Genomic DNA, 25479 nt, shown 5'->3' on the forward strand with positions numbered 1-25479 from the left:
GGGGTATGTGCATGTGAGTGACACATGTGTTCTGTGTGTGGGGTATGTGCATGTGAGTGACACATGTGTTCTGTATGGGGTATGTGCATGTGAGTGACACATGTGTTCTGTATGGGGTATGTGCATGTGAGTGACACATGTGTTCTGTGTGTGGGGTATGTGCATGTGAGTGACACGTGTTCTGTGTGTGGGGTATGTGCATGTGAGTGACACGTGTGGGCGATACGTGCACATGAGTGATACTTACACATGTGTTGGGACAGGTGCATGTACCTGAGTTACCTGCAGAGACCGTAGAGCTGGAGTTGCCAGGGTTGTGAGCTGCCTGGGTTGAGTGGGCTCTCCAAGAGCACACAGTCTTCACTGAGTTGTCTCTCCGGTCCACTGCTGCCATCTCATTCTTGCTTTCAGTGTCCCAGGCCCCAGCCCCCTCGGAATCCACCTCCCCCCACCTCACAACTCCTGCCCTCCACAGGCAGCTCTTGAAGGCTGGTATTGAGATCAACCGCCAGACCAAGACAGGCACGGCACTCCACGAGGCAGCGCTGTATGGCAAAACTGAGGTGGTTCGACTGCTACTGGAGGTAGGTGTGGGCACAAAGGGCCTATGTGCTGAGGGCAACATGGAAGGTCACGGTGTTTCGTGGCTCTCACTTCTGAATGGCACTAAGGGCTTATGGCTGGAGTACAGACCTGTCTGGCTTAGACACCAAGTTTGCCTATTACTAGCTCATTCTTGATGTCTGAGACTTCATGCTTCTCGGCTCTGAGACCTGAAAGCGTCTGCCTGGGTAGTTGGGAGGACTAGAGGAGAAATACCAAGCTAAATACTTGGGATACACTCTTGTGTTGCTGTGTACCCCAGGGAGGTGTGGACGTGAATATCCGGAACACATATAACCAGACGGCGCTGGACATAGTGAATCAGTTCACGACCTCCCAGGCCAGTCGGGAAATCAAGCAGCTACTTCGGGGTGAGTGGGAAGAAGATCTAGCCAGGGGCTGGCAGAGACCTTTACAGAAGGTCCCAGAGCGTGGCAGGAGAGTCAGCTGAGGAGTTCAGCTTCCGTAACTGACATCTGCTCATCCCCTTCTCAGAGGCTTCAGGGATCTTGAAGGTCCGAGCGCTTAAGGATTTCTGGAACCTTCATGACCCCACCGCTCTCAATGTCCGGGCAGGCGATGTCATCACGGTGAGGGGCCCACACAGGCAATCCTTTAGAAGACAAGCTATTGCAATGACTGACTTGGGCATAGACTTACTGTGTTAGTAAGCTGAGTTAAATCTTTATATACGCCTTCATTTCCAACTCTAAGGTACATAGGTTCTATTAGCATTTTTTTTTAAAGGGGTGACAAAGTTGAAGCTTAGAGAAATTAAACAGAGTCACCAAATCACACACCGATCGAACAGTGGAGCTGAGACCAGAGCGTTGTCCGTATGCTCTGTGGTACAAGGACACTGGGGTGGCATTGGTGGCCAAACTTGGGTAGATGTATGCTCCTGAGGAGGAGAGGTGGACCAGTCCTGCTGGACTGTTACTACAGAGACAGCCACAGTCACTTGCTTGATATAGTGACTGTCCTTTCTGTCCATGCTGTCACAACAGGTGCTTGAACAGCATCCTGATGGCCGCTGGAAGGGCCACATCCATGAAAGCCAAAGGGGCACAGACCGTGTCGGCTACTTCCCCCCGGGCATCGTCGAGGTGGTCAGCAAGCGGGTGGGCATCCCTGTGGCCCGCCTCCCTTCGGCACCTGCCCTGCTGCGGCCATGCTTCTCCCGGATATCACAGCCCTCGGCTGACGATCCCCTGCCGTCTCTCACCTACGGCCAGCTCCCTCGGGTGGGCCTCAGCCCAGACAGCCCAGGTACGTCCTCCCAGAAGGCACTGTGGAGCACTGGGTGCTGGCAAGTTGCCAGTCAGCTGTTAGCATTGCCAACTCTGACCTTTGTGCTCCTGCCCCTTGCAGCAGGTGACAGGAATAGCGTGGGCAGCGAGGGTAGCGTGGGCAGCATCCGCAGTGCTGGCAGCGGGCAGAGCTCTGAAGGTACCAACGGCCATGGCACCGGCCTCCTGATTGAAAATGCTCAGGTAGGAGGGAGGGTACCTGGGCCTGCTTGGGGCCTGCCTACTGCCAGTTTCCCATGTCCTGAGTAGGCTCTTTTTCTGTCTCTAGCCACTGCCCTCTGCCAGTGAGGACCAGGTACTGCCAGGCCTGCATGCCCCGTCCCCAGCGGGTGAGAAGGGTAAACAGGATGGCATTGGCTTGGGTAGTATAGGTGGGGATGGTGGCGGTGAGGGCTTGCCCCTGCCCGTCCCTCCTTCAACTACTTCTGATGCCATTTGTCTCTCTCCCCGAAGACAACCTGAGCCACCGCCCTCTGGCCAGTTACCGCTCTGGGGAGATCTTCACCCAGGATGTGAGACCCGAACAGCTGCTGGAAGGAAAGGTGAGGTTTCCACAGGAAATACACGTCAGGCCTTGGCACAACGCGGAGGGCTTCCCTGTCCACTTAGACCTGGCTTTTGGGGAGGGATGGACAGGCAATGGGCTAGTCCCTTTCTCAGCTGACTTCTCCATCCCATCTCGCTCCCTGGCCCAGGATGCACAGGCCATTCATAACTGGTTAAGTGAATTCCAGCTAGAGGGCTACACCACCCACTTCCTGCAGGCGGGCTACGACGTGCCAACCATCAGTCGCATGACACCTGAGGTAGGCGCTGCAGCAGGTGAAGGGAGGAGGGCCTGGCAGGCAGAGGATGACCCTGATGGCCCATGCCGTGTGTGTAACAGGATCTGACGGCCATTGGGGTGACCAAGCCTGGACACAGGAAGAAGATCGCCTCGGAGATCGCCCAGCTCAGCATTGCTGAGTGGCTGCCCAACTATATCCCGGTGAGCAAGTGTCCAGGTTGGGGCCTCTGACTCTGACCCGTGGCTGTGGCTTTAGGAGGGTGGGGGGAATGCTTTTCTGGCGTGGGGTGAACCTGGTTGGATGGTGGTATTCTTCTAGGTGGATTTGCTGGAGTGGCTGTGTGCACTGGGGCTGCCTCAGTACCACAAGCAGCTGGTGAGCAGCGGCTATGACTCCATGGGACTGGTGGCCGATCTCACCTGGGAGGAGCTGCAGGAGATTGGCGTGAACAAGCTGGGTGAGGACCACTGTGAGGCTCCCTGGCTGTCCCCAACTCCACATACCTCTAGCATCTCTGAGAGAAGGGAAAAGGGAGTCTATCCAGGGCAAACGGGATGACCTGTCCTAGACCCAGCTAACCCATCTGATTCTATGTACCCTTCCAGGGCATCAGAAGAAGCTCATGCTCGGTGTGAAGAGGCTGGCAGAACTTCGGCGGGGCCTGCTGCATGGCGAATCCCTAGGTGAAGGCGGACGCCGGATGACCAGGGGCCCAGAGTTGATGGCCATCGAGGGCCTGGAGAATGGGGAAGGCCCAGCTATGGCTGGTCCTCGCCTCCTCACCTTTCAGGGCAGTGAGCTGAGCCCAGAGCTACAGGCAGCTATGGCAGGGGGTGGCCCAGAACCACTCCCCCTTCCCCCTGCCCGTTCTCCTAGCCAGGAGAGCATTGGAGCACGCTCACGGGGCTCTGGTCACTCACAGGAGCAGCCTGTTCCCCAGCCCAATGTTGTTGACCCCAGTGCCCCACAGGAGAGGAACCTTCCGGAGGGTACAGAACGCCCCTCTAAGCTTTGCTCTCCACTCTCTGGCCAAGGACCTGCCCCTTATGTCTTTATGTGTCCACAGAGCTTACCCTCCAGCCCAGCCCCAGCCCCACCTTCTGGTGTTCCTCGGGCTTTCTCCTACCTGGCTGGCTCTCCTGCCGCTCCTCCAGACCCACCTCGGCCGAAACGCCGGTCTCACAGCCTGAGCCGCCCTGGGCCTGCCGAGGGGGAGGCTGAAGGGCCAGTGGGCAGTGCCCTGGGCAGTTATGCCACACTTACTCGGAGACCAGGACGTAGCACCCTTGCCCGGACTAGTCCTAGCCTCACCCCAACTCGAGGGACCCCTCGAAGCCAGTCCTTTGCCCTCCGTGCCCGTCGTAAAGGTCCCCCACCCCCACCCCCCAAGCGCCTCAGTTCTGTCTCTGGCTCCACTGATCCACCTTCAGTAGACGGAACCTCAGGGCCCAAGGAAGGGGCCGCAGGTCCCCGGAGGAGAACACTGAGTGAACCAACCGGCCCCTCGGAGTCCCCTGCTCCTTCTGCACCAACTGGCCCTGTGTCGGACACAGAAGAGGAGGAACCTGGCCCTGAGGGAACACCCCCATCTCGGGGCAGCTCAGGGGAAGGGCTGCCATTCGCAGAGGAGGGGAACCTGACTATAAAGCAGCGGCCGAAGCCAGCTGGGCCCCCTCCCCGTGAGACGCCTGTGCCCCCTGGCCTTGACTTCAACCTCACAGAGTCAGATACTGTCAAACGCAGGCCCAAATGCAAGGAGAGGGAGCCACTACAGACTGCACTGTTGGCCTTTGGGGTAGTGGGCAATGATACCCCTAGCCCCTCTGCTCCCCTGTCCTCCCAGGCCCAGGCCCCGTGTGAGTCTCCCTCAGCTTCCTCTAACCCTCCACGGCCTGAGCCCGGCAGTCTTCCGTCTCAAGGAACTCCAGCCCCCTCTCTCAGCCCCATAACTCAGCCCCCTGGGCACCCAGGGCCCAGTGCCGGACCCAGTCTGGAAAACTCGACAGGCCGTAAGCCGACCGTGGAGCTGGAGCCTCCAGCTCCCCCTGCTGCCCTCCTCAAAGTACCTGGAGCAGGTAAGAAGAAGTGAGGCCTGCAGAGGGAAGGGGGGCTGTGACCAGGGTCACCTCTAGCCAAATCACATGGTAACTTTGTCTCTGAAGGAACAGCTCCCAAGCCTGTGTCTGTGGCCTGCACTCAGCTGGCATTTTCTGGCCCAAAGCTGGCTCCCCGGCTTGGCCCTCGCCCGGTACTCCCTCCAAGGCCTGAGAATCCTGGGCCTGCGTGTCCAGGTCAGGCCCAACAGAGACTGGAGCAGACGAGCTCATCCTTGGAAGCCGCACTGAGGGCAGCTGAGAAGAGCATTGGCACCGAGGAACGAGACGGGTGAGCTGGAGGCAGGGGGCAGGGAGAGGGACCTGTGCCTGGGAGCACTGGAAAGAGACACTGCACACGGCATCTTGAGCTAAGGAGGCCTCAGTGGGACATAGGTTTTAGAGCGGCCTACAGAGATTACTGGTGACTGTCACTTACAGGCAGGTTGATTTGGGTAACTCCTTGTCCGTGAGCCGCTGAGCTCATCTGTAAGGGAAGGGCAGTAACCCCTGCCACTGGGATGTTGTGAACAGTGTCAGGCTGCAGACCCACTGGTCCATCTCATCAAGGTTTTCCCTTGATGTAGCTCCACAGGGACGTCTACCAAGCACATTCTGGACGACATCAGCACCATGTTCGATGCCCTGGCTGACCAGCTGGATGCCATGCTGGACTGAGCAAACCTTGGCCTGTGACTCTCCCTCCTGCCAGCGTTCACCACCTGTGGCCCGGCATGGAATAAGTCCCTGTCCTTCCGCAGCAAAGGCCTATGGGTCTGAGCAGTGACTGGCAGTCCCAAAGAGGCTGAGAGGACGCGTCAGAACCTGACTGAGGGGAGCTGTGTAGGAGCAAAACCTTCCCATGCACAGCTGACTGCACAGCTATGGCCCCTGAACGGGGACCCTCGTAGGGGCATTCTCCTCTAGGAGGAGGTGGTGACAGATTTGGGGATGCACCTCCTTGCCTTGTCTAAAGTCCCTGTGGTCTGGGAGTTTGTCTAGCCACCCACTGAGCTACCCTGGGGCTCTGTGAGGCTGTGTGCATGGCCGGTCCCTCCATGCAAGTGTGCATAGATGTAAATACACATCAGGGGTGCCTTCCTGCTATGGCCTCATCTGCTCCTGTCCGGCCATCCCACACGGGGATGTGGTGCCAGCCAGGATCAGAGGCAGTGCGAGTAACAGATCCCCAGTGTCCAGACTCTTACGACTGTACATAATATTTTTCAAGCAGAGAGAAATGCATATATTTTAAATGGAATTTATTCTATCTATTAACTGCCTGAGAGGATGCAGTCGGGGAAGGCCTTCGGGCCACAGAAGAACCGTCTACCCACCTCCTGCTGGAGGACCCAGTTGGTCTAGCCTGGGCTCTGTAACTATTAACCTCTTCCCCCAACTAACATCAATGAAAAAGTCATTCCACGTGACCAGGCTGTGTTTGCATCTGTATAGCAGATCTCCAAATCCAGGGATAGCCCTTCATCCAGACCTGGAGGTCTCCTCAGTGTGGAGGGCTGAGAGCTGCAGCCTCAGGAGGGGAGGCGGAGGCTGAGGGCTGCAGCCTCGGGAGGAGCCTTTCCTGGCTGTTTCATGGATCTACCACAGGATGGTTTTTAAGCAATTTACACTTTTAATATAAACCAGTTGACATTCATTCCCCCAAAGGCTCATTTTCCAGTAAAAAAAAAAAAAAAAAAAAAAAAAAAAAGTAAAAAAAGTCTCCCAGAACAAGGTCAGGGGCCACACGGTGCCTGGGCAGGGTCCTCTGTGGAGGATGACTTAAGGTCAACTGACACGGGGCCCCAGGGTGAGGTGGACCCTGTCCATCTTCAAGCCTAGAGAAGGGGAGGTCCTTCAGACCACGGCCAGGCCCGTGCCCGGAAAGATGGAACATGGGCAGGAGGACACAGCATCTTGTGTAGCAGCAGCCACTGCTTCCCAACAAAAACCGAGGCTGCCGTAGATGCAAGAGCAGAGGGGACCCCTAAGATGGGGGACCCGTGGGAGAGGAGCTAAGGATCCCTTTACCAAGGGCCTGAGGTCATACATTCAAGAGTGCCCCCGGTATGGCCAGGGGAGAGCCAAAGCAGTCCTGTCAGGCCATGGCTACAACCTGTCGGCTTCTTCATGAAAGGCCGCAGTCAGGAAGACAGTAGTCTCCAGTGCCATGAGGTACAAAGACAAACCCTGAAACGTTCATGATGCCAACTTCCCAGTAGGTCTGGCTCTAGCCCCAGGAAGCTGGGCAACTATGGCCGCCTTGCCCAACGGCTCAGAAGGGAGAGTTCATGCCCAGCTTAGTCTCAAACTGCAGCTTCTGGCGCTTCTGATAGCGGACTCGGACCCTGGTGAAACAAGATTGAGATACAGTTGCCAGCTTGGTCTGGTGGCTCAGGCCTGTAATTCTAGCTACTTGAAGGCTGAGGCAGGAGGATTATGAGATCAAGACCTATCTAGGTTACTAGGTAAAGAGTGCCAGGGCTCTAGCCAGCGGTGGAGTGTATTACAGGAGCTGGCTTACTCCAGCGCCAGGAAAACAAACAGGCTGGTGTAGACATTCTTACTAGAGGACTGAGCAGGGTGCCGGCACTGAGGTGACAGGCTCAGGGGACAGACAGTCCAGTGGAGCTACAAGCTCACCGAATCTCATGTAGCTTTACAATCTCATTGGTGACTACCACAAGGACCAAGGACAGGCAGCCCAGGAGCCATGTTAGCAGGGGCACATCTTCTAGGCCAAAGTGGACACGTGAGTCCCTGTGTGTCCACAGCTGCAGGTCCACCACTGTCTGGACCACCTGACCGAGCAGCCTGTGGGAGGAAACAGCCCTGTGTGAGGTGAGCCCAGAGTCCTCCTGCTTTCTTCCCTGCTTTCTGAGTACAACTACTTGAAGGGGGCGGCCAGACCGCTATCTTCCTCCCACCTGGGACCCCAGCACTGTCCACCATCAAACACTACTCACACCACAGGCACTGTCACCGCCCACCAGAGGTTTGTCAAAGGGCTCTTTCTCCACAGAGGCTTGGTTCGATGGACATGGGTGATGGAGATAAAGACTAGAAAGATTGGCCAATGGGGTGTCAAGGCTTCCCAAAGTCTTGCCCCCCCATTCACCACAGCCCCTGTGCAGCAGGGTCCTTACCAGTGTGCAAAACAATCAGGGCAGCTGTGAGCTTCTGAGCCGACAGCAACCCATTGGCGAAATCCCCAAACCAGGCTGGAGCTCTGTCATCATTGCTGACAAAGGAAGACAAAGGCTCAGCCTCCTGAGGGCCCACGGGGTGGGGCTGGGGGTGGGGGCTGGGGTGGGGGTCAGGGGAGGATCCCCAAGACCCACCTGCAAAGCATGACCGAGGAGCAGTTGGTGAGGTTGCGGGCCCGGGAGCTGTCACAGAAGCTCTGCAGGGTGAAGCCAAAGCAGGCAAGGCACGAGCTGATGGTAAGGCTGAACTTGAGCAAGAAGCAGAGCAGGAAGTAGTGCTGTGTCTGCGGCACACGGGGGGGACAGTCGGTCCTAGGGTGGGCGGCCTTCTGCAGGCTACAGGGCAGGCCTGGTACCTGTTCATCTTCTCTAAATGGTTAGCAAGCCCTCAGCAAATAAGTGGTCACGTCTACGGGGAAGAGGACTAGGGACCACATTCCCGCAAGGCTCTTTCTCCGTTTTGGCCACCACCTCTCTAGATTGCTGGCCTCTGCAGAATCTTCCAAGTTAGGCCTACTCCCAGCCCCAGTGCTACGGCCCCTCTGAGGAGCCCTGGTAATCAGGGTCTGCCTTGCTTACCTTCTTAGGAATGGACTGAAGGTTTTTGCCTGTTGCCATAGACATGATGGAGCTGTGTGGTGGTTTCCCCAATAGAGAGATGCTGAAATTAAGTATGGGCAGAGGGACAGAGGTTACTACCTGTCTCCCAACTCTCAGAGGGGACGCCTACAGGGACTCTTGGCAGTGAGATAAAGTCCAGTAGTGAGGAGAGGTAAGACAAAGGGCCTTGCATCAGTGCCTCCTTGCGCCAGAGGTGAGCCCTGAGCCATCCTGCCAGAAAACTCTGGGCCCCGTGGGATGCCCACTGATACCCCAAGCTCACTGGCCGGGCACAGAGGGGCTTCAAGGCTTCTCACCTGAGCAGAGGGTAACAAAAGCAGGACAGCCATAAGATGTCTGTGGTACTCAGGAGAGGTGGCAGCTGGACCAGACAAGAAAGGAACTAAAGCAGGAAAGAAAACGTCACATTTGTAGACCTCAAGGCTGTCTACCTTGGCCTGGCCCAAGAATCAACATTCTGACCCAGGGGACCAGGAACAAGAGAACACTTCTACAAGTGGGGTCCTCTCAAAAGCCGAGGGATACACAGAGGCTCATGACTATCCTGCACCCCCAGACTCCTCAGACTCTTTAACTGTCCCTTCCTTACTAAGAGGGGCATTGCCTGTACAGAGCCTGGCTTACCTGAATGACCACAAGGGTCAGCTGACATTGCAACAGGAAGAGGAAGCACTTACGGATGCCATAGGTAGCATGCCGAGCCTAAGGATCAAGAGGCACAGGTTATGATGCAGGCACGCCCGGCCCCTCTCAGGCCCTATAACAAACAAGCCTCAGCTAAGAGCCACATGCCCACGGCGCTCTCAGGAGGAAGGAGCAGAGACGGATTCAGGTGCCCTGGGGAGATTCATTGGTCCCTCCCACACAGGCCAAGCAGGCAGGAGGCATGAGGTCTGGAGGTCCCAGAACTATCATGTTCTGCCCTCAGGGCCACGCCCCAATACCTCCTGAGACCCACCTGTTCAATGAGCCGGATGATGCTGATGGTTTCTTCTTGGCGAAAGGTCAGGGAGCAAGGCAGGCTGTTGAGTTGCCCTGATAGCTGCAGGGGAGAAAGGCCATCCGAGGCCTGGGCCATGGTGGTGCTGGTGGCATAGCCAAAGGTCTCCCAGGAGCAGCGGGACGGGTACAAGGGGTCCAGGGCAATGCTGCTCAGTAGAGGGAAAATCCACCATGAACTATACTCGACACTGGATACCACAAGATGGGAGCATCCCATTCCTCTTCTCCTGACAGACCCAGGTCTCTGGGTCTGAGCCAAGGCAAGCCCCTAGCTACATATAGGCCTGTCCACCCAGGGTCTGAGAAGCAGAGCTTGGCCCCCAGCCCCAGTGTCTCTCCCTGACCTGACATCACTCTGGAGGAAGAGGCAGCTGTTCCGCAGGTTGGCCGAGCTGCCCAGGCAGCACGTCACCTCCCCGTACTCCTGCATGATCTTTATCATCTCACACATGGCTGCGGGGAGGAAGGGTCACAGGAATCAGGCAAGAGGAGCCCCGTGCAGGTGCTAGAGAAACCCACAGGCCAAACCACAGGGAGCAAAGGGGAGAGCAGCCCTCTGTGGAGCAACCCCACCCCGCAGCAGGAGCACAGGAGCATTCACAGCGGGCTCCCTGAAATGCCCACGGCATCACCCCGCTGGATCCCCAGCCAGACCCAGCCCAGACTCTCCCACTCCACTCTCTTGAGGGATATCGTGCCTACCCCTGCAGGGGAAGGGGGTGGCACAGCACTCACTCTCAGGGGTACAGTCGGTGAAGAGGGGCACCAACAGCGGCACGTTGTCGATGTTCTGTAGGTGGGGCCGCACCTGGTGGATGCCCCGGGGCAGCTTGGCCTGGAGGAAGCAGAGATGTCAGTAGTCTCAGGATAGGGAACAGAAAATCACCTCTCCTACCACCATGGCCGCCTCCTCCTCCTCCTCCTCCTCCTCTTCTTCTTCTTCCTCCTCTTCCTCTTCCTCCTCCTCCTCCTCCTCCTTCTCTTCCTCCTCCTCCTCCTGCTGCTGCCTTTCTCGTCCTGAATCAGGTCAGTCCACTTCAAGGACACAGGACAAAGCCCATGGTCATACCCGGTTGCAGTCCTCCAGAAAGCTGGGGATGTCGCTGTCGGTGGGCTGGAAGCTGATGAGGTCTGAGTGACCCTCCTCCTCTAAGAGGAGGAGCCCTTCTGCATCATCTCGGGACACTGTGGGGAGGAGAGCCAGTTCTCACCTTGGGCCAGCCTTCCAGAAGGCCGAGCCATGCCCTGCAAATGGTGCACAGCCTTGTCCTCCACTCTCCACCTTTAACAGCCCAGTCACTGCCCACAGGGATGTGGGGCTATTTCCTGAGGGAGTGTGCTTACAGGAGGGACCTATGTAAGTTTCTCCTCACTGCACTTCCCAACAGGGGGATCTTTCCAGTTGCCCCATCCCTGACACAAGCCTTTGTCCTCACCCTGATTCAGGTCATCATGGAGAGAGCCGGCATGGCTGGGACTGGAGGGAGGGATCTCAGAGCCAGGCATGTCACCGTTGGGTGTGAGGGAGATGTGGCAGTTCCAGCCTGTCTCCAGGCCCATCTTTTCTGCAAACACCTGTGAAAGCAGACGTCAGTGAGCGGAAGGCCTCACGGACGTCGGGGGACAAACAGGAAGGCTCTTCCCACCTTGCTCCTGAGCTCATCCTCCAAAGAGAAGTAGACAAAGCGGATACAGGCGTTGACCAGCCCATCGATGAGACGCACGACGTCCAGCCGGGCCTGGTACTGGGAGGACACCATGCCCATGAAGATCTGACCGCTCAGGGCCTGCATGCAGTCTTCCTTCTCCAGCACCTCCCCGATCCCTTCTTCAGGCAGGCACAAGATACAAAAGCCAGCCGGCATGTGGCAAGACAACCAGGACACAGCCCAGTCAGGACATGGAGGAGCCAGCAGATTCCAGGATGCAGCCCAGGGCCACACACATTGAGGCCGCACCCAAATCAGTGAGCATAAGGGCCCCGGGGGACCACACACAGCCACACAGGTGCACACGGAGCCGGGACACATTAAGAGCCAACACACATAAGAGAGAAGACAACGAGAAGTTCTCATCAGAGAGGTGACCAGACTGGGGAGCCAGGCTAAGCACGGCTCAGCTCCGGCCCAGCCCTGATCCAGGGCTAGGTGGCTGGTCCCACCCTCAGCGCATGCTCTCCTAGGCTTGTAAGACATGGCCAAAGGTGTATGCTTGGGGGTGTGACTTAAAGTCTATGTCCCTCTGTCTAACAGATTGGACTTGGGCTGGTATCTAATGTCATTTGAGAGCTAAGTTTTAGATGAGGAAAGACTAAATTCTCCGTATCACGAGCTAGTGAGTGCCACACTGGCACACCGATTCCTGTGACTGCCCATGGCACTGTCTGCTGAGTGGCACCATGGCCCTCTGAAGCCCAATTAGATTCTGGGCTTCTCGGCCCCAGGAAGCCCTGTGCCATTCCCACTGAGACAGACGGAAGTTCACGGTACCATCAGAGCTCCAGCTGCTGCGGCGGATGTTTGGCTTGATGGGAACAGTGCTGGGCAGCTCGCACATGGTGAATATGCTGTTCTGGCCGGGTACCTGCACCAGCTCGATGCACTTGCCGTTAAGTTGAGAGGACAGCGTGCAATTCATGGGCTTGTAGGCAAAGGCAGAGCAATAACCGGATAGACAGGCTCGCTGGTAGAAATCCAGCACTTTCTTTCTGTCAGAGAAGTAGGGAGGAGTAGCCAAGGGATCTTGAGAGGTCCACAACCATCAGACAGGCAAGCAGAGCAGCCAGGCCCCTCCCTCACCTGTCTGAGCCCGACAGAGGGTAGATGTCAGCGCCATCCCAGAAGTCTGTGCAGGCCTCCACGACCACATCAGCACTGCCGTGGGACAGCATCTGCTCTGTGCCTGTGGTGGGGAATGGACCCCATGAGGCCACACCGTCTCCTGCCTTCCTCTGACCTAGCATATTACAGTCCTTCCGTACAGAGGATACAGAGGTATTCCTGATAGAGGGATGGGCCTCCTGGTCAGCGAGCCACATGGAACACTGGCTGACTAAGCACTACAATCCACATCCTTTGGAGAATCCCGTTCTCCGTGACTCCGGTCTCCAAGCCCAGTCCACATCAGAGGACTTGGAGAGCGGCCTAGCATTCACCTGACTTAGCCTCCCTCCCCTGAGTACATGGGACAGGGTCTAGTCTGTGGCACACCAAGCCTTGGAAGGTTTGTCTAGATGCCAGCTGAGCTGAAGTGAGGCTTACTGGTGGCAGTGTCTTTGATGAAGAGGCTGATCATGTGGCTGAGTGGGGGACGCCGCTTGGTGACACAGGAGGGCCGCCCCAGTGAAGTCTCCTTCATGGTCTCGGCGCTGGGGAGGCGGTAGAGTGCCAGGTGGTTCTCCTGTTTGAAGAGCTCCTTGGCCCCCGGAGTGAAGCCTGTGAACAAGGACCTCGCGCTGTGGCACAGGCGGAAGGGTGGGCTCTGGCTGGCCTGGCCAGCTCCCCTCATCTCTATGCCCTGGGAACGATGCATCTTGCCAGACTAGAAAGCTGAGACTGGCAGTGCTCATAACCAACGAATGCCATGCCAAGGACAGTCAGTGCCAGGCCTGCTCTGAAAGGCCAGCTGCCACTCAGGCGGTCCCGCCCCAGTACCACAGCGCCCACCTTACCGATGAGACGGGCCAGCTCACAGAGGCCCCAGGGCACGTGCACAGGCAGCACGGCGCTGTGGCTCTCCTGCAGGGCGATGTTGCACAGGTGGTCGGAAAAGCGGCACAGGCGCTCGGTGACGCTGGCGTTACACAGGTTCAGGAGCACATTGAGGCCCAGGGGTTTGAGGGAGGTAAGGTGTAGCTGCCAGTTGGAATCATCAAACTGGATGCATGAGGGGTTCTGTTGGTCTTGGGACAGGCTCAGCATCTCCAAGTGGTAGTCACACACGAAGTCCTCGGCCTCATAGGGGTCACCCTCTGTCCCAGGCTGGGCCTGGAGGAGATGTGAGGGTAAGGGAAGCCCCAGGCTGGGAGGAAGTGGGGGAAGGCTCTGATACCCAAACAGGCCCAGAACTAGCCTCAGGAGAAAGCCCACCATCCTCAGGAGGGCCGGTCCCCACACTCTCCTATGACTGCTGAGAGCCTCACTGTGGCCTCCGGATTCTGTTTAGGATCTGTACCCATTATCTCTGGCCATTGGTTAAGCAACAATAGAACATCCAACAAGCCTGGCAGTGCTCACACAGGGAGGGGACAAGGGGTCTATGTTAACATGGTGACACCTGACAGGGACTTACAACTATATGTGTTTAGAAGATCCTAACTAGAAGGCTGCTAACCTGGGGAAGAACTGGATGTGGACAAAGCCCCATCCCAGAGAAGCCTCGGGTCAGACCTCAGGGGTCATCCTGCTGACCTGGCCTGGAGCTACAAGAAGGGCTGCACAGGGCTCTTGCAGATCCTATTGCCTCAAACTGAACTTTTTCACTTTGGCAGGGAAGCAGGAAGGCATGCGACAGACACGGTGGCTCCTCTACCCCGTCTCCCTCCCCTCACCTTGCTGGGCTCTTCCTCTCCGCCTTCAGTGTCCCTGCTGAAGCTCACATTGGAACCAGAAGGGTGTTTGCTGCGGCCATGTCCTTTGTGATGAGAGTAGGGCTCAGAGGGCTTGGGGACATCACCAGGCCAGTCACCACGCTCCTGCTCGTTGGAAAGGTGCAGGGTATTGTTCAGGGAGCCAGCAAGGAGGGCATCACGTTCATGGGGCTGAGGAGAACAGGAGCACAGGGCTAGCGCTGGAGTCCCATGGCTCCCTAGGACCAGGGAGGCGCACACAGGGCAGTTCTGGGCTTCTATCTGTCTTAGCCTTTGTGTTTTCTTTTGTTTTTGTTTTTTGTTTGTTTGTTTGTTTGTTTTTTGAGACAGGGTTTCTCTGTGTAGCCCTGGCTGTCCTGGAACTCACTCTGTAGACCATGCTGGCCTCAAACTCAGAAATCCTCCTGCCTCTGCCTCCCAAGTGCTGGGATTAAAGCCCTGTGCCATGCCTGGTCTCTTATCCTTCATCTTAAGCAGGCAGAAGAAGCTGCCAGGAATCCTGAGCCCTTCTAAACCTCTCTCCCAGAGCCACAGGCTATGCAGTCCAAGCTAACCCATGAGAGCCGGTCCTACCTCCTCCTCTACCTCGGGATGGCAGAAGGAGCGGGTAGACAGGTCGTCTGTGAGGTCCTCGTGGCTACTGTGGGGGGGCTCCACCTTCCCGCTGAAGAAGAGCACAGTCTCTGGGCTGGGATTTGGCCATGATAGGATTCCCTGTTTGTCTACACAGCACAGTACCTGTAGGGAGAGAAGGAGGATTAGAAAGACTCAGTATTAGTCTAACTGCCCAGTGGCCACACGCATAAGAGATGAACAAGCCAGATCCAGCCAAAAGGCCTAGTGTAACAGGGCAGCCACCCAGCAGACCCTCCTCACCGTAACAGAGCCCAAGCTATGCAGCAAACTGGCACTGTGGCTCAGTGTTGGTGACGTGCCCTGGATGACCCTCAGGAAGTGACCCCAAATGCAACGCAGCATTTCCTGATGGAGACAAGACGGTCTGTGAGGCTTTGGGGGCACAGCCTTATTTCCCTGGAGACAGTCCATAGGCCCAGATCAAGAAAAGCCCAGGGGGATGCTGGGAAGTGGGGTTCTAGGACAACATATTAATACAGGTTCAGGCCTAGGTCATGCCCAACATGGATAGGATGGTAGAGGGTCAAGGCCTCAGCAGAATCACAGAGATCCGAAAAGGAGGACACCGGACTTCATGCCTGCAGGGGCCTAGAGGAAAATCTCTATCTCAGCAGCTTACCTGAGAGGAGACGGCTTCAGTATAGCTGCTGAGAGTGTCCTCTGAGAACTTGGCCAGCTGCAGAGACAGGGTGAGCATCAGGGAGAAAAAAACCCACCTCACAAAGCCCTCCTTATCCATCACTGTGTACTAGCGAGGCTGCTAACCCTCGGGTAAAGAGCATCAGGCAATCCCAACTCCCCACCGATGGGACCCACACTTAGGCCTGGAACCCAGTTGGTAACAGAAAGTACCTGGACCCATACAGATCTTCCCAGAACCTAGCATGTTAGAAACAAGGTGGAACTGGACCCATGCCCCACTTCCTGGCCAGCCAGTTAACTGTTCTGCTCTGCCACTGTCCTCTAGATGCTCGGGAACAACCTACCAGGGAGCTGGGCGAAGCCTTGCTCATTTGGGCCAGGACACGAGCTTCTCCACAGGCAGTGGCCAGGACCCAGAGGACTGGGAAGAGCAGAGGGAGGATGGGCAACATGCCATTTACCTGACAAAGAGTGAACCATACCCAGGGATCCTAAGGAGCTGCTGCCACAACGTGGGGAGGAAGGGGAGGGATGCCCTGCTACACAGCCATCCCCCGGGGAGAAAGAAACAGCCATTCAGCTATTGGGGAGCAGAAAGGAAGGGAGGAAAAACCCGAGGGAGGAACAGAGCAGAACGTAATGGCAGGGAGGAGAGGACCGTCCTTGCCTGGAGCTGGAGAAGGGTGTACTGCCAGGAAGTGACCCCAGGTGCCTTGAACATGAAGCGCAGGGCATTCGTGATGAGAAAGCCAGCCTATGTGGACAGGATGGGCGCAGTCTTAATCCCCCAGGGAGGCCCTGAGCTGCAGGCCCTTCCTTTGCCACTCACACTGCTGGTTCACACAGCCTTCTACATGAACTCTCGCCTGGGCTGGGCCCCCGCAGCTCACCCATGTCTGCCCTCTCACACCCCTCCCCTACAGCCCCACACACCAGGACCACCGGCACAGCATAGTGAAGCATCACCGACTGGACTGTGAATCTTTCATTGTCTAGAGCAGTGACTGGGCGGGACAGGGCTGTGTCCAGGCACCATCTGCAAAAGAGGTGACCCTCAGGCTCTCTTCAGGAGGATGCCCGACAGCAACAGCTGGAAAGGGTTCTGGGCCTCCCTCCTGGACACACTTCACCAAATGCCTCCAGGTCCTGTCATTCCCTAGTCAGCCTTGGCCCCAGCCTGAACCACATAGTGCCCTGAGAGAGGGGATAGGCCCACCTCCATAGGCACTCCTTCAAGCTTAAAATGCTCACGAGAGGCCGAAGAGGTGCCTGGTATGGGCAGGGCCAGGAATGGAGGACGGACGGACTGGAAGCACTAGAAGAGGAGACCACAGGACAAGGAGAGTGACAGAGCTACCTGATGTTGTCAATCACAGGCGTCTCCAGGACTCGGAAGAGCCGGTGTTGCTGGGGGTTCTGGGGCCCTTTCTTTACTTCTCCACGGGGTGAGGGTGGTGGAGAGAAGGGGGGGAACAGGTCTCCCGGCTCCAAGACGATGTGCTCGTCATCCTGTCAGCATTGATGCGGAGTGGAAGGAATCCATCAGAGTGCATTGGGATGGATTTGGGGGATGGGGGGGAGTGGGGAGGTGGGGACGGGGAGCTGTTTTGTTTTAGGTTTCTAAGACAGTCTCACTGTGTGGTTCATACTCCCCACGAACTCTCAGTCCTGCCTCAGCCTCAACAGTGTTAGAGTTACAAGTGTGTATCACCATAGTTGGCAAGACCACTCTTCCTGGACAGTGCCAGCTAAGTAGAAATGGCTCCCAAGTTCAGCTAACTAGCAATGAGCCTGTTGGGGTGGGCCCTGTGGGACTTGGGTTTCTAGGGCTTAAGAATCCAAGAACAGACAGAGCAGCAGGAGGCGGAGGTTCCAGTCCTGCCCCAAGCCTAAGGACTCCTAATTTTAGATACTCCCCCAGCTGTTTCCACTACCTTGATGCCCCTCAGGGAGGCAAAGGACTCCTGGCCAGGCCTCAGGGCTATGATGTCTCCTTCTACCAACAGGCTAACTGGCAGGTTCACCAGGTGTCCATCTCTGTAAGCCCAGTGCAGGGACCAGGAAGGTGCAAAGGGCATATGGAGGTCTGGGTACATGGAGTTCGGCCACTTGATCTCTTTTCCATCCCTGAGAGCATCTGATGAAAACAGAAACAACAGCCCGGGTCTGTACAGCCTTTTCTACGCGTGCAAATGCACCACATACTTCAACACTACCTTCCCTGAGAATCCTTCCCTAGTGCCAAGTACATCAAGAATTACACTGGGTGGTGGGGAGGGAGTAAGAAGGAGTACACCTATCTGTAGGCAACAAGAGATGGCTGCCAGGACGGAACAGCATGGAGACGGGCATGGAGGGACAGCATGGGGACAAGGATGGAGGGACAGCATGGGGACAGGAATGGAGGGACAGCATGGGGACAGGGATGGAGGGACAGCATGGAGACGGGCATGGAGGGACAGCATGGGGACAGGGATGGAGGGACAGCATGGAGACGGGCATGGAGGGACAGCATGGGGACAGGCATGGAGGGACAGCATGGAGCTGAATGTCCATCTGGAATGTTCTGGAGAAGCAGGAGGGAGCCACAGAAGGCACCTGTTACCCTAGACCTGACTGGCTGGGTCTAGACTGCTTATCTGTTACTGTGTAGCCAGTGGGCAATCGGGCCAACAGGGAGACTTTGTCTAATCCTGCCTCTCTCCTTACTGGTGGCTCCACTGCAGAGACAAGCAGGGGATCCTATCATAGTCAAAAACAAACAAACAAAAAAAATAGTTGGGGACTGTGCTGCTGAGCAGGAGACTGAGCTCACAGAGAACAGGGCCCATTTTCCCGGCTTACCTCATACTTCCGGTGCCAGGTACATGGTTACATACAACTAATTCATCATTTCAGAACACGTAAGCAAACAAATACATTCTTGGTGAGCACTTATCTACTGCCCATGCATTTCAGAGAAGAACCCACAGAAAGCAAGTGCTGCGGCTTCTCTGTCACTAGGAGTCCCCTGAGGAACAAAGCCTTGAGCTACATACAGCCAGACTCAGTACATGACGGCTGGACAGAGCGTGGTCAGTACCCTGTCCTTCGGAACACTCATCTCCTTGAGTACTGGCTGCTCATCGGGGCCCCAGCTCTCTGCTCAGCCCTGTTTCTAATGGGCACCGTAGCTCCTCACTCCTCTGGGCCAGTACCAGTGGACAAGACAGAAATGGGAAGAAAACCTCTCCACTTCCCTCTCGCTATAGGTGGCCAGCTATCCTATAATCCTCTCCATCCTGCTCTCGAGGACAGGACCATCCTAAGCTCCCGAAGGCTCTCTGGCTCGTCACAGGCCATCTTTCCTCCAGGCTGACCTGACCCCCAGCCTCACCTTGGATCTGGTCAATGATCCCCCGGAGCCTGCGCTCCACCTCCTGGCGCTTCAGCCGATCTTGCCGCCCAACGAGGATGAGGTTGAGAAGCAGCAACAGGAGCAAAGCAGAGGCGTTTACCAGCTCCACTCCGCGGCTGGTGTTGAGAGACGCAGGGAACACCATGAGTGTCCAGGGAGAAGGCCTCCCAGCCAGCCCCACACCCCAAGATGGATGACCCATTCGTCTAGCCACGTTTGAAAGCAGCCTTGCTTGCTTCCTGGCTGTGGGCAGGTCTCTGTCACCAGTCAAGGGAGAGGGTATTCCTCTATACCCAGGTCACTACGGCCCCTCATGGCCCCTGCTCACCTCCCAGCTGGCTGGCCCCCACAGCAACACAGCAGCAGCAGCCCAGTCAGGAGCATGAGGGAAGCCCCGGGCCAGTGGAAACAGGAGCAGCGGTTACCAAGGTGCAGGAAGCTGCTTCTCCAGGCCTCCTAGAGTGGAGTGACAGGCGGGTGGACGGTGAGTAGCCCAGCCAGTTCCCCTCTACCTCTCAGGCCTCGGGCCTGCCCAGATCTCATGGCCACCTCCAGCAAGTGGAGTAGAACATCATCCCAGCAAACTGGAACTTCTGATTGCATCAAGTTTCAGTTGAGTCTTCTCTATCTAGGGGACAAGCACATCCCTGAGACGGGGCTCCCTGCTTCTCTGCCTTCCCACCCCTGAGGGAGTGTCACCTTCCAGGTAAGACATTTCTTCCGTTCTTTGAGGTGTTTCTCCAATACAGCCTCCAGCTGCTCCTTCAGGACACTGAGGGCCTTCCTGGTAGACAGGCCCAGGGCCACGGGGGGCTCTCCCTGCAAGAAATCAGAAACAGTCAGCGTCTCCCCAGGGTCCTGCCCAGACTGACTCAGACTCATGACCTCAGGCTCATCCTCCCCCTCCAGACTCCCTACCCTTCTTAAAGCCATCTTAAGTTTCAAACCCTGGGAAAAAAGGCTGAGGAGCCTATTAACATATCAAAGCAAACCTGGCGGCCATGTTCTCCCAGCATCCCTCAGCCCATACCTGTTACAGGATCCTCCTGCTTGCACACCCTGAGCTCTTCTCCATTTTGGTTACCTGCCCCTTTTATACCTTTGCCCTCCTGGCTGCTGCACCTGGTTCTCCCCTCTCCCCTCTCCCTGCCCTCCCCGCTCTCCTCACATGACTCCCAGTCACGTCCACTCTGGACTCTATCACATAGCCTCTGGTTAGGCTCCCTCTTCCATCTATAATAAACTTCCTCCTCCACCACACCTAGGAGCAGCCACATCCTTCCTTTTATCTCTTTTTTTCATTTACTGTCAACTCAGTCTGCTCATCCAGTTCCTGACCCACAGAGCGGGACAGTCTTCCTGCCCCAGCAGACTCTTCTTGCTCCTACTCCCTACCCCCATTTTACTTCATGGGTCTTTCAGATTTCAAAGACCAAAAGACATCTATTTCTTTGTTGTTGGTGGTGGTGTTGGTTTGGTTTGTTTGAGGCAGGTTCGTGTACTCCTGGCTGTCCTGGAACTCTCCATGTGTAGATTAGGCTGGCCTTGAGCTCAGAGAGCCCCCTAAGTGCTAGGATTACAGGTGTGCATCACACGCCCCGTGAGATCTACTGCTCTAAGAGAACTGATTCAGAGATGTTAGCTAACTCTGTCTGATGGGACGGCTCTGCCGGGAAAGGCCAGCTAAGCACGATGCCCCGAGTTCAAAGGAGCTACACAGTAGAAGGAGACAACCAAGTTGTTCAAGACCTACACACACACATAAACACACACACACACACACACACACAAATAAATGTAATCATTTTTAAAAATTAAGGAAAAAAAAATAGAAAACCCTACCACCTTTACCTTCCAATACCACTATTTTGCAAAACAGAATTTTTTAACACTAAAAGATTTAGGCAGGACATAACCTCAGGAAAAAGGCAACTAGCTGCTCTTAGGGAAAGAGCACATTGGCTCCGGCACACTCTCCTGTCCCCACAGCTGCCCTGAGCAGGGGATCAGTCATGGTCAGCTGAGGGACCTCACAGCCAGTCCACTGTTTGCTGAGAACCACCCATTCCTGTCTCCTCTTTTGATTTGTTTTTTGGACAGAGTTTCACCGTGTTGCTCTGTGTAGTCATAGAACTCTCAATGTAAACCAGGCTGACCTGAGACAAGAGATCTGCCTGCTTATGCCTCCCGAGCGTTGGATTAAGGTGTGCCCCCGGCTCTGTTTCCTCCTTCTTTGACTCCAACTCTTCTTCCCACAGCCCATCCCCACAACGGCTGACTGTTTCCAGGGAGGTCCCTGTCAGTTGTGGATTCACCTTCCACCTACGTGCTTTCAAAGTCTACACTTCACTCCCAGCTAGTCCCCTGTTCCAGATACAAGCCAATCTACTGACCTGCTTCACAGGAAACAGGAAATACCCAAAACTCCAGACTCACCCCAACCCTCCCTGCCCGAGTCACCTCTCCCCCCACACTGCCACTCCCCAGTCCCCTGTGCAGCATCCCAGGCTCCATGGTTCCCCTGCCTACACACACCGCTTTCCCTCCCGCCTCATCTTCAACCTTCTCCAAACCCACTGCCATGCCCCAGCCAGAGAAAGAACCCTCAATGGCTGACTCCCTGCATGGTTCCATTTGTGTCACATTTGATCGACTGTGTGAAAGGACAACTTTCAGGAGTCAGTCCTTTCCTTCTGTCAGATGGATCCCAGGGACCTAGCTTGTGTCATCAGGTGTGATGGCAGGCACCATGATCTCGAGTCACCTCTCCAGCCACCTCTCTACTGTTAAAACCCACTGCATACCCTTGTGCCTGCTCTGAAAGGCCATAGGCTCTGCGGCCGCCCAGCACCTCCCTTCTGAAGTTTGTGTAGCTCCTGTTGCTCCTGTGCAAAGGCCTTCGAGTACTTCCTAGCCAAGGACGATACCCTTGCCACCCGACAACTCTTCTTCTTCAAGTCAGCTCAAATGTCACCTCCTGTGGGAGGGGCAATCCTTAAAGCCCAGGGCTTCACTTCAGGTTTGTACTCTGATAGCACTGGCATAACCTGGCTCTCAGCTGTATGTCTGGCTCTACTACTGCACCTTAATTTCCTTGAAAATAGGTACTGCATTCTCCTGTCACCATAAGCCCTTCCTCACTGAACCACAGCAGAGGGTACCACACTTACACCTGTTGAACAGATGTGAGAATGGATGACCGCACACATTCTTTCAGCAACCCCAGTGACACTTTAGTCAAGGATGTCAACGCAAAGCCTGCATCAGTACCGGCAGCTGTCAAAGACACCAGGCACCATCCTGACGACATTGCATCAAAGCTTCTGGGATGAAGCTGAGGGGGGCGGGAGGCGGAGTCTGCAGCTCCAAATGTTAAGGCACTGAATGGGCTCAAGAGGCAGAGTTCCTGAGGGGTAACAGGTATTTCCCAGAGGCCACCTGTGATGATTTGTATAAGCTTGGCCCAGAGAGTGGCACTATTAGGAGGTGTGACCCTGTTGGAATAGGTGTGTCACTTTGGCTTGGAAGTCAGTCTTCCACTAGCAGCCTTCAGATGAAGATGTAGAACTCTCAGCTCCTCCTGCACCATGCCTGCCTGGACACTGCCATGTTCCTGCCTTGATAATAATGGACTGAACCTCTGAATCTATAAGTCAGCCCCAATTAAATGTTGTCCTCACAAGACTTGCCTTGGTCATGCTGTCTGTTCACAGCACTAAAACCCTAAGACACCACCTGTGGAGCTCTCATCAGGAAAAGTCGAAGCAAAAACAGTGTATCCTTGCACTGAGACTCCTCACGGCTGTCTACTGAGAAACCCCAATGAGGGCCGTGGGGACACACTGGCCTTGCTGCCTGGACTCCTTGTCGTACCTCTCCACACCAATGTCCCCATGTCTGCCCTCTGCAGGACCTGCTCCAGCTTCGCCTACTGTCATTCTGCACTTCTCCTTCTGCCCTAGTTCCTAGTTCCTAGTATCCCCTGGCTTTCTCCTGGGTCTCACTTAGCTTTGACCCTGGGGGGACACACACCTGCATGACTTTAAGAAGCTGCCAGGCTTGAGGGGCAGGGACCCAGTGCCACATACCTTGAACTGCACATGAATAGAATCCCCAGTTATTGCCTGTCAATGGGTACCTCAGCTTTCCAGAATGTGTTCACTATAAGATTCTTAGCTTCTTTACCTAAATCCAGTAGGACCTCTGGCCCTCTGGAGCCCAGGGTCCAAAGCAAGCACATATTCAGTGCATCTAGGGTCTATTATACAAGCTTCCAGAAGGATAGAGGCCTCCATGGGGCTCTAGAGAAGAAAGACAAGGAGATGGCTACAAAGGGCAGGCTGGGCCTGTTCTCCCTGTCAAAGGAGGGAGGGAGGAGGATCTGGAGCCAGAGTAAGAAGCTTGGGCTCCTAGCACCTTCCCTCACCCACTCCCGCTCTCTTGGACTCAGTCCCCAGCTTTTCCTCCAGAGCCTGATCCCAGAGTTCCTGGGATGGAAAGCATTCAGAGAGCACACCTCTGCGAGTCATGAAGTGTACAACTGTGGAGGGAGGGTGGACCACAGGAAGAGATAAGGGCGGCATGCGCAAGAAACCAAGACAAAGAAGGAAAGAGGATGCGGGCAAAATGCACAGAGCCATAAGGATATCTGGGGAGCTGCTGGACCTCAAGCCCAGGAGGGAGCAGTTCCCAGGAAGACTGAGAAAATCCTCTGAGGAGAAGCCAAAGAAGCAGGGAAGCAATCCTCCTCTAGCCAGGCCTGCAGCCCACTCATTGTCATGGCTACCCTGACATCACTGCCTCCTTCTCTGTAGCCCCATGCGCAGGACTAGGTACCCAATCTTCACTTGACTTCCCTGTCCCAGGGACTCTGCTCTTCTCCAGGTAAGGGAGGCATGGTCAGAGGGTAACAGATGCCCCCTGGACAGGACACCTCCAGAGCTGTCTGCACACTTCTGCCCCCACATGTTGTGTCTGGCCGGGGGGGCGGGGGCACCAACTCCAGACAGGGGATTAAAGACGGTGCAGCACAGGGAAAATAAGCTATTCTGTAATTACACGCTGCCCAAAGGAAGTGCCTGCCCACACAGGCTGCCCCGTGGTGAAGACGCAGCCTTCTGAGCCAGTCTACTCTCCAGGCTTCAACTATGTCAACTGCTAAGCCTACTCAGCTCAGCCCTCGGTGGCAGACGGGCCGGAGTAAAGGGTCAAATCTCTACTTCCCTCAGTGTATGTCTTAGCTTTGCCCGAGTGGCAGAGGATCCAGAGCTAAGGAGCTCAGTGGGAAGCCATACATTCTGAAGGAGAGGCAGAACAGGTCGGAAGGGAACAGGCAGGCAGAGCCGCCTTCTCAGCAGAGTGAGACAGGGTACTCCATGTTCCTGGGCACCTTGAAGAGACTGCAGGAAGTTCCTATTATCTAAACAATAAATAACGTAAATCAACAGAGGCTAGTGCGGTCTGTTTGTCGTTACCTACTGAGGTCGAGAAGGGTGGGACAGTTTGATGTGCCTTAATTACGTTCCCACGGCTAAGGAGATCTCTCCTGTCTATCGGATGCTAAAAAGTAACACCTTTCCCTGCTGCTGGCACCTCTAGACACATTCTTGGGGCCAGGAGCAAGGCTTGCAGCCCAGAGAGACCAGGACAGAAGGACAGTGAAGTCTTTCAGGCAGACCAGTCCTTCCCACTTCTGCTGGAGCTCACATTCAGCCAGAGCAAAGGGGAACCGACCTGAGCCAGAAAGGCAGGGTTTGGTTTGGTTTGGGTTGGTTCATTTTTTGAGACAGGATCTCACTCTGTAGCCCAGGCTGGCCTGAAACTCACTATGTAGATCATGTTGACTTCAAAGTCAGAGATCTGCCTGCCTCTGCCTCCTAAGCACTGAGATTTGCCCCCCATGCCAGGCAAAAAGGAAGTCTTGCTCAAGGGAGGCTGGCTGCCATCATAAGTGGGACTGCTTCTCTGTCTCGACGCTAAAGAGGAGTACTACCGAGACTTAGCACTCACGGGGACCACGAGGGCAAGATGACTGACAAGTCACCAACAGGAACCTAGTGCTGAGCAGGGCCCCACCGCCAAGGCGGGTCAAGTTGTCTAACGAGCCTTCCAATAGCTGAGTTCACCCACCTCGCCAAGAAGCCCCCAGCACCTCGCCTGTGTCCCCGAAGAGCATACCTGAAGTTCTCTCCACACTGCAACTGTTCTTCCTACTCTGCCTGTTTCAGAAACAACAAAATCATGGCCTTACATTCAGGAAGGCAGGTTACAAAGTTAGACCTCGACTGGTAACCTTGACAACAGAGGACCTCCAGTTATAGTTAGCTGGCCCCTCACCAGGCCATCCCCTCACAGCTGCCTTAATCAGTACAGGAGGAGAGGACGGACTCAGTGATGAGCTCAGCACAACCCCGAGCCCCTGAGGCAGAGGCAGCCACTACCCATTGCTCCGAGTCTGGCTGGGCACATCTGGACTCATCTGCAGCCTGGTACTCTCTCACACGGACCTCACCCATCTTCAGCAGCCCTGAAACTCAGAAGAAGCCATCCCAACCCTGACCCCTGACTCTGTTACCTGAGTGATCCAGCAGAAA

The 25479-nt window shown here is 55.7% G+C and overlaps 2 protein-coding genes across 10 annotated transcripts in view; one reads left to right on the forward strand and one right to left on the reverse strand.

Annotated features, from left to right (window-relative positions):
• Positions 1–6224, forward strand: part of Caskin2 (CASK interacting protein 2) — a 13868-nt gene extending 7644 nt beyond the window's left edge. Inside the window, exons 8-20 of one of the 2 annotated variants that reach the window (XM_028752966.1) lie at positions 476–584; positions 866–974; positions 1099–1193; positions 1611–1872; positions 1975–2096; positions 2182–2251; positions 2367–2455; positions 2609–2719; positions 2800–2901; positions 3020–3158; positions 3307–4776; positions 4864–5086; positions 5382–6224. In XM_028752966.1, coding sequence (XP_028608799.1) covers positions 476–584; positions 866–974; positions 1099–1193; positions 1611–1872; positions 1975–2096; positions 2182–2251; positions 2367–2455; positions 2609–2719; positions 2800–2901; positions 3020–3158; positions 3307–4776; positions 4864–5086; positions 5382–5472 — 2992 coding nt within the window. In that variant the 3' untranslated portion in view covers positions 5473–6224. The remainder of the gene's footprint in view (positions 1–475; positions 585–865; positions 975–1098; positions 1194–1610; positions 1873–1974; positions 2097–2181; positions 2252–2366; positions 2456–2608; positions 2720–2799; positions 2902–3019; positions 3159–3306; positions 4777–4863; positions 5087–5381) is intronic. The other variant, XM_028752967.1, reaches the window with a different exon arrangement.
• Positions 6040–25479, reverse strand: part of Tmem94 (transmembrane protein 94) — a 34536-nt gene continuing 15096 nt past the window's right edge. For 2 of the 8 annotated variants that reach the window (XM_028752959.1, XM_028752958.1), the window contains exons 3-32: positions 19586–19705; positions 19215–19342; positions 18866–19002; positions 17424–17626; positions 16847–16998; positions 16423–16525; positions 16157–16243; positions 15834–15950; positions 15467–15523; positions 15088–15192; positions 14785–14949; positions 14173–14382; positions 13294–13609; positions 12884–13057; positions 12422–12524; positions 12113–12330; positions 11270–11451; positions 11060–11198; positions 10693–10808; positions 10359–10458; positions 9968–10076; positions 9580–9769; positions 9246–9323; positions 8918–9003; positions 8580–8661; positions 8136–8284; positions 7941–8035; positions 7761–7854; positions 7438–7608; positions 6501–7142 (exon numbers count right to left, since the gene is read on the reverse strand). In XM_028752959.1, the coding sequence (XP_028608792.1) occupies positions 7070–7142; positions 7438–7608; positions 7761–7854; positions 7941–8035; positions 8136–8284; positions 8580–8661; positions 8918–9003; positions 9246–9323; positions 9580–9769; positions 9968–10076; positions 10359–10458; positions 10693–10808; positions 11060–11198; positions 11270–11451; positions 12113–12330; positions 12422–12524; positions 12884–13057; positions 13294–13609; positions 14173–14382; positions 14785–14949; positions 15088–15192; positions 15467–15523; positions 15834–15950; positions 16157–16243; positions 16423–16525; positions 16847–16998; positions 17424–17626; positions 18866–19002; positions 19215–19342; positions 19586–19705 (4059 nt within the window). In that variant the 3' untranslated portion in view covers positions 6501–7069. Of the gene's footprint in view, positions 7143–7437; positions 7609–7760; positions 7855–7940; positions 8036–8135; positions 8337–8579; positions 8662–8917; positions 9004–9245; positions 9324–9579; positions 9770–9967; positions 10077–10358; positions 10459–10692; positions 10809–11059; positions 11199–11269; positions 11452–12112; positions 12331–12421; positions 12525–12883; positions 13058–13293; positions 13610–14172; positions 14383–14784; positions 14950–15087; positions 15193–15466; positions 15524–15833; positions 15951–16156; positions 16244–16422; positions 16526–16846; positions 16999–17423; positions 17627–18865; positions 19003–19214; positions 19343–19585; positions 19706–25479 lie in introns of those variants that run through there. The other 6 variants (XM_028752957.1, XM_028752961.1, XM_028752963.1 and 3 more) reach the window with 6 other exon arrangements.

Source organism: Grammomys surdaster, unplaced genomic scaffold (assembly GCF_004785775.1).
Source record: "Grammomys surdaster isolate TR1022 unplaced genomic scaffold, NIH_TR_1.0 125940, whole genome shotgun sequence".
In the NCBI taxonomy this organism is placed as follows: Eukaryota; Metazoa; Chordata; class Mammalia; order Rodentia; family Muridae; genus Grammomys; species Grammomys surdaster.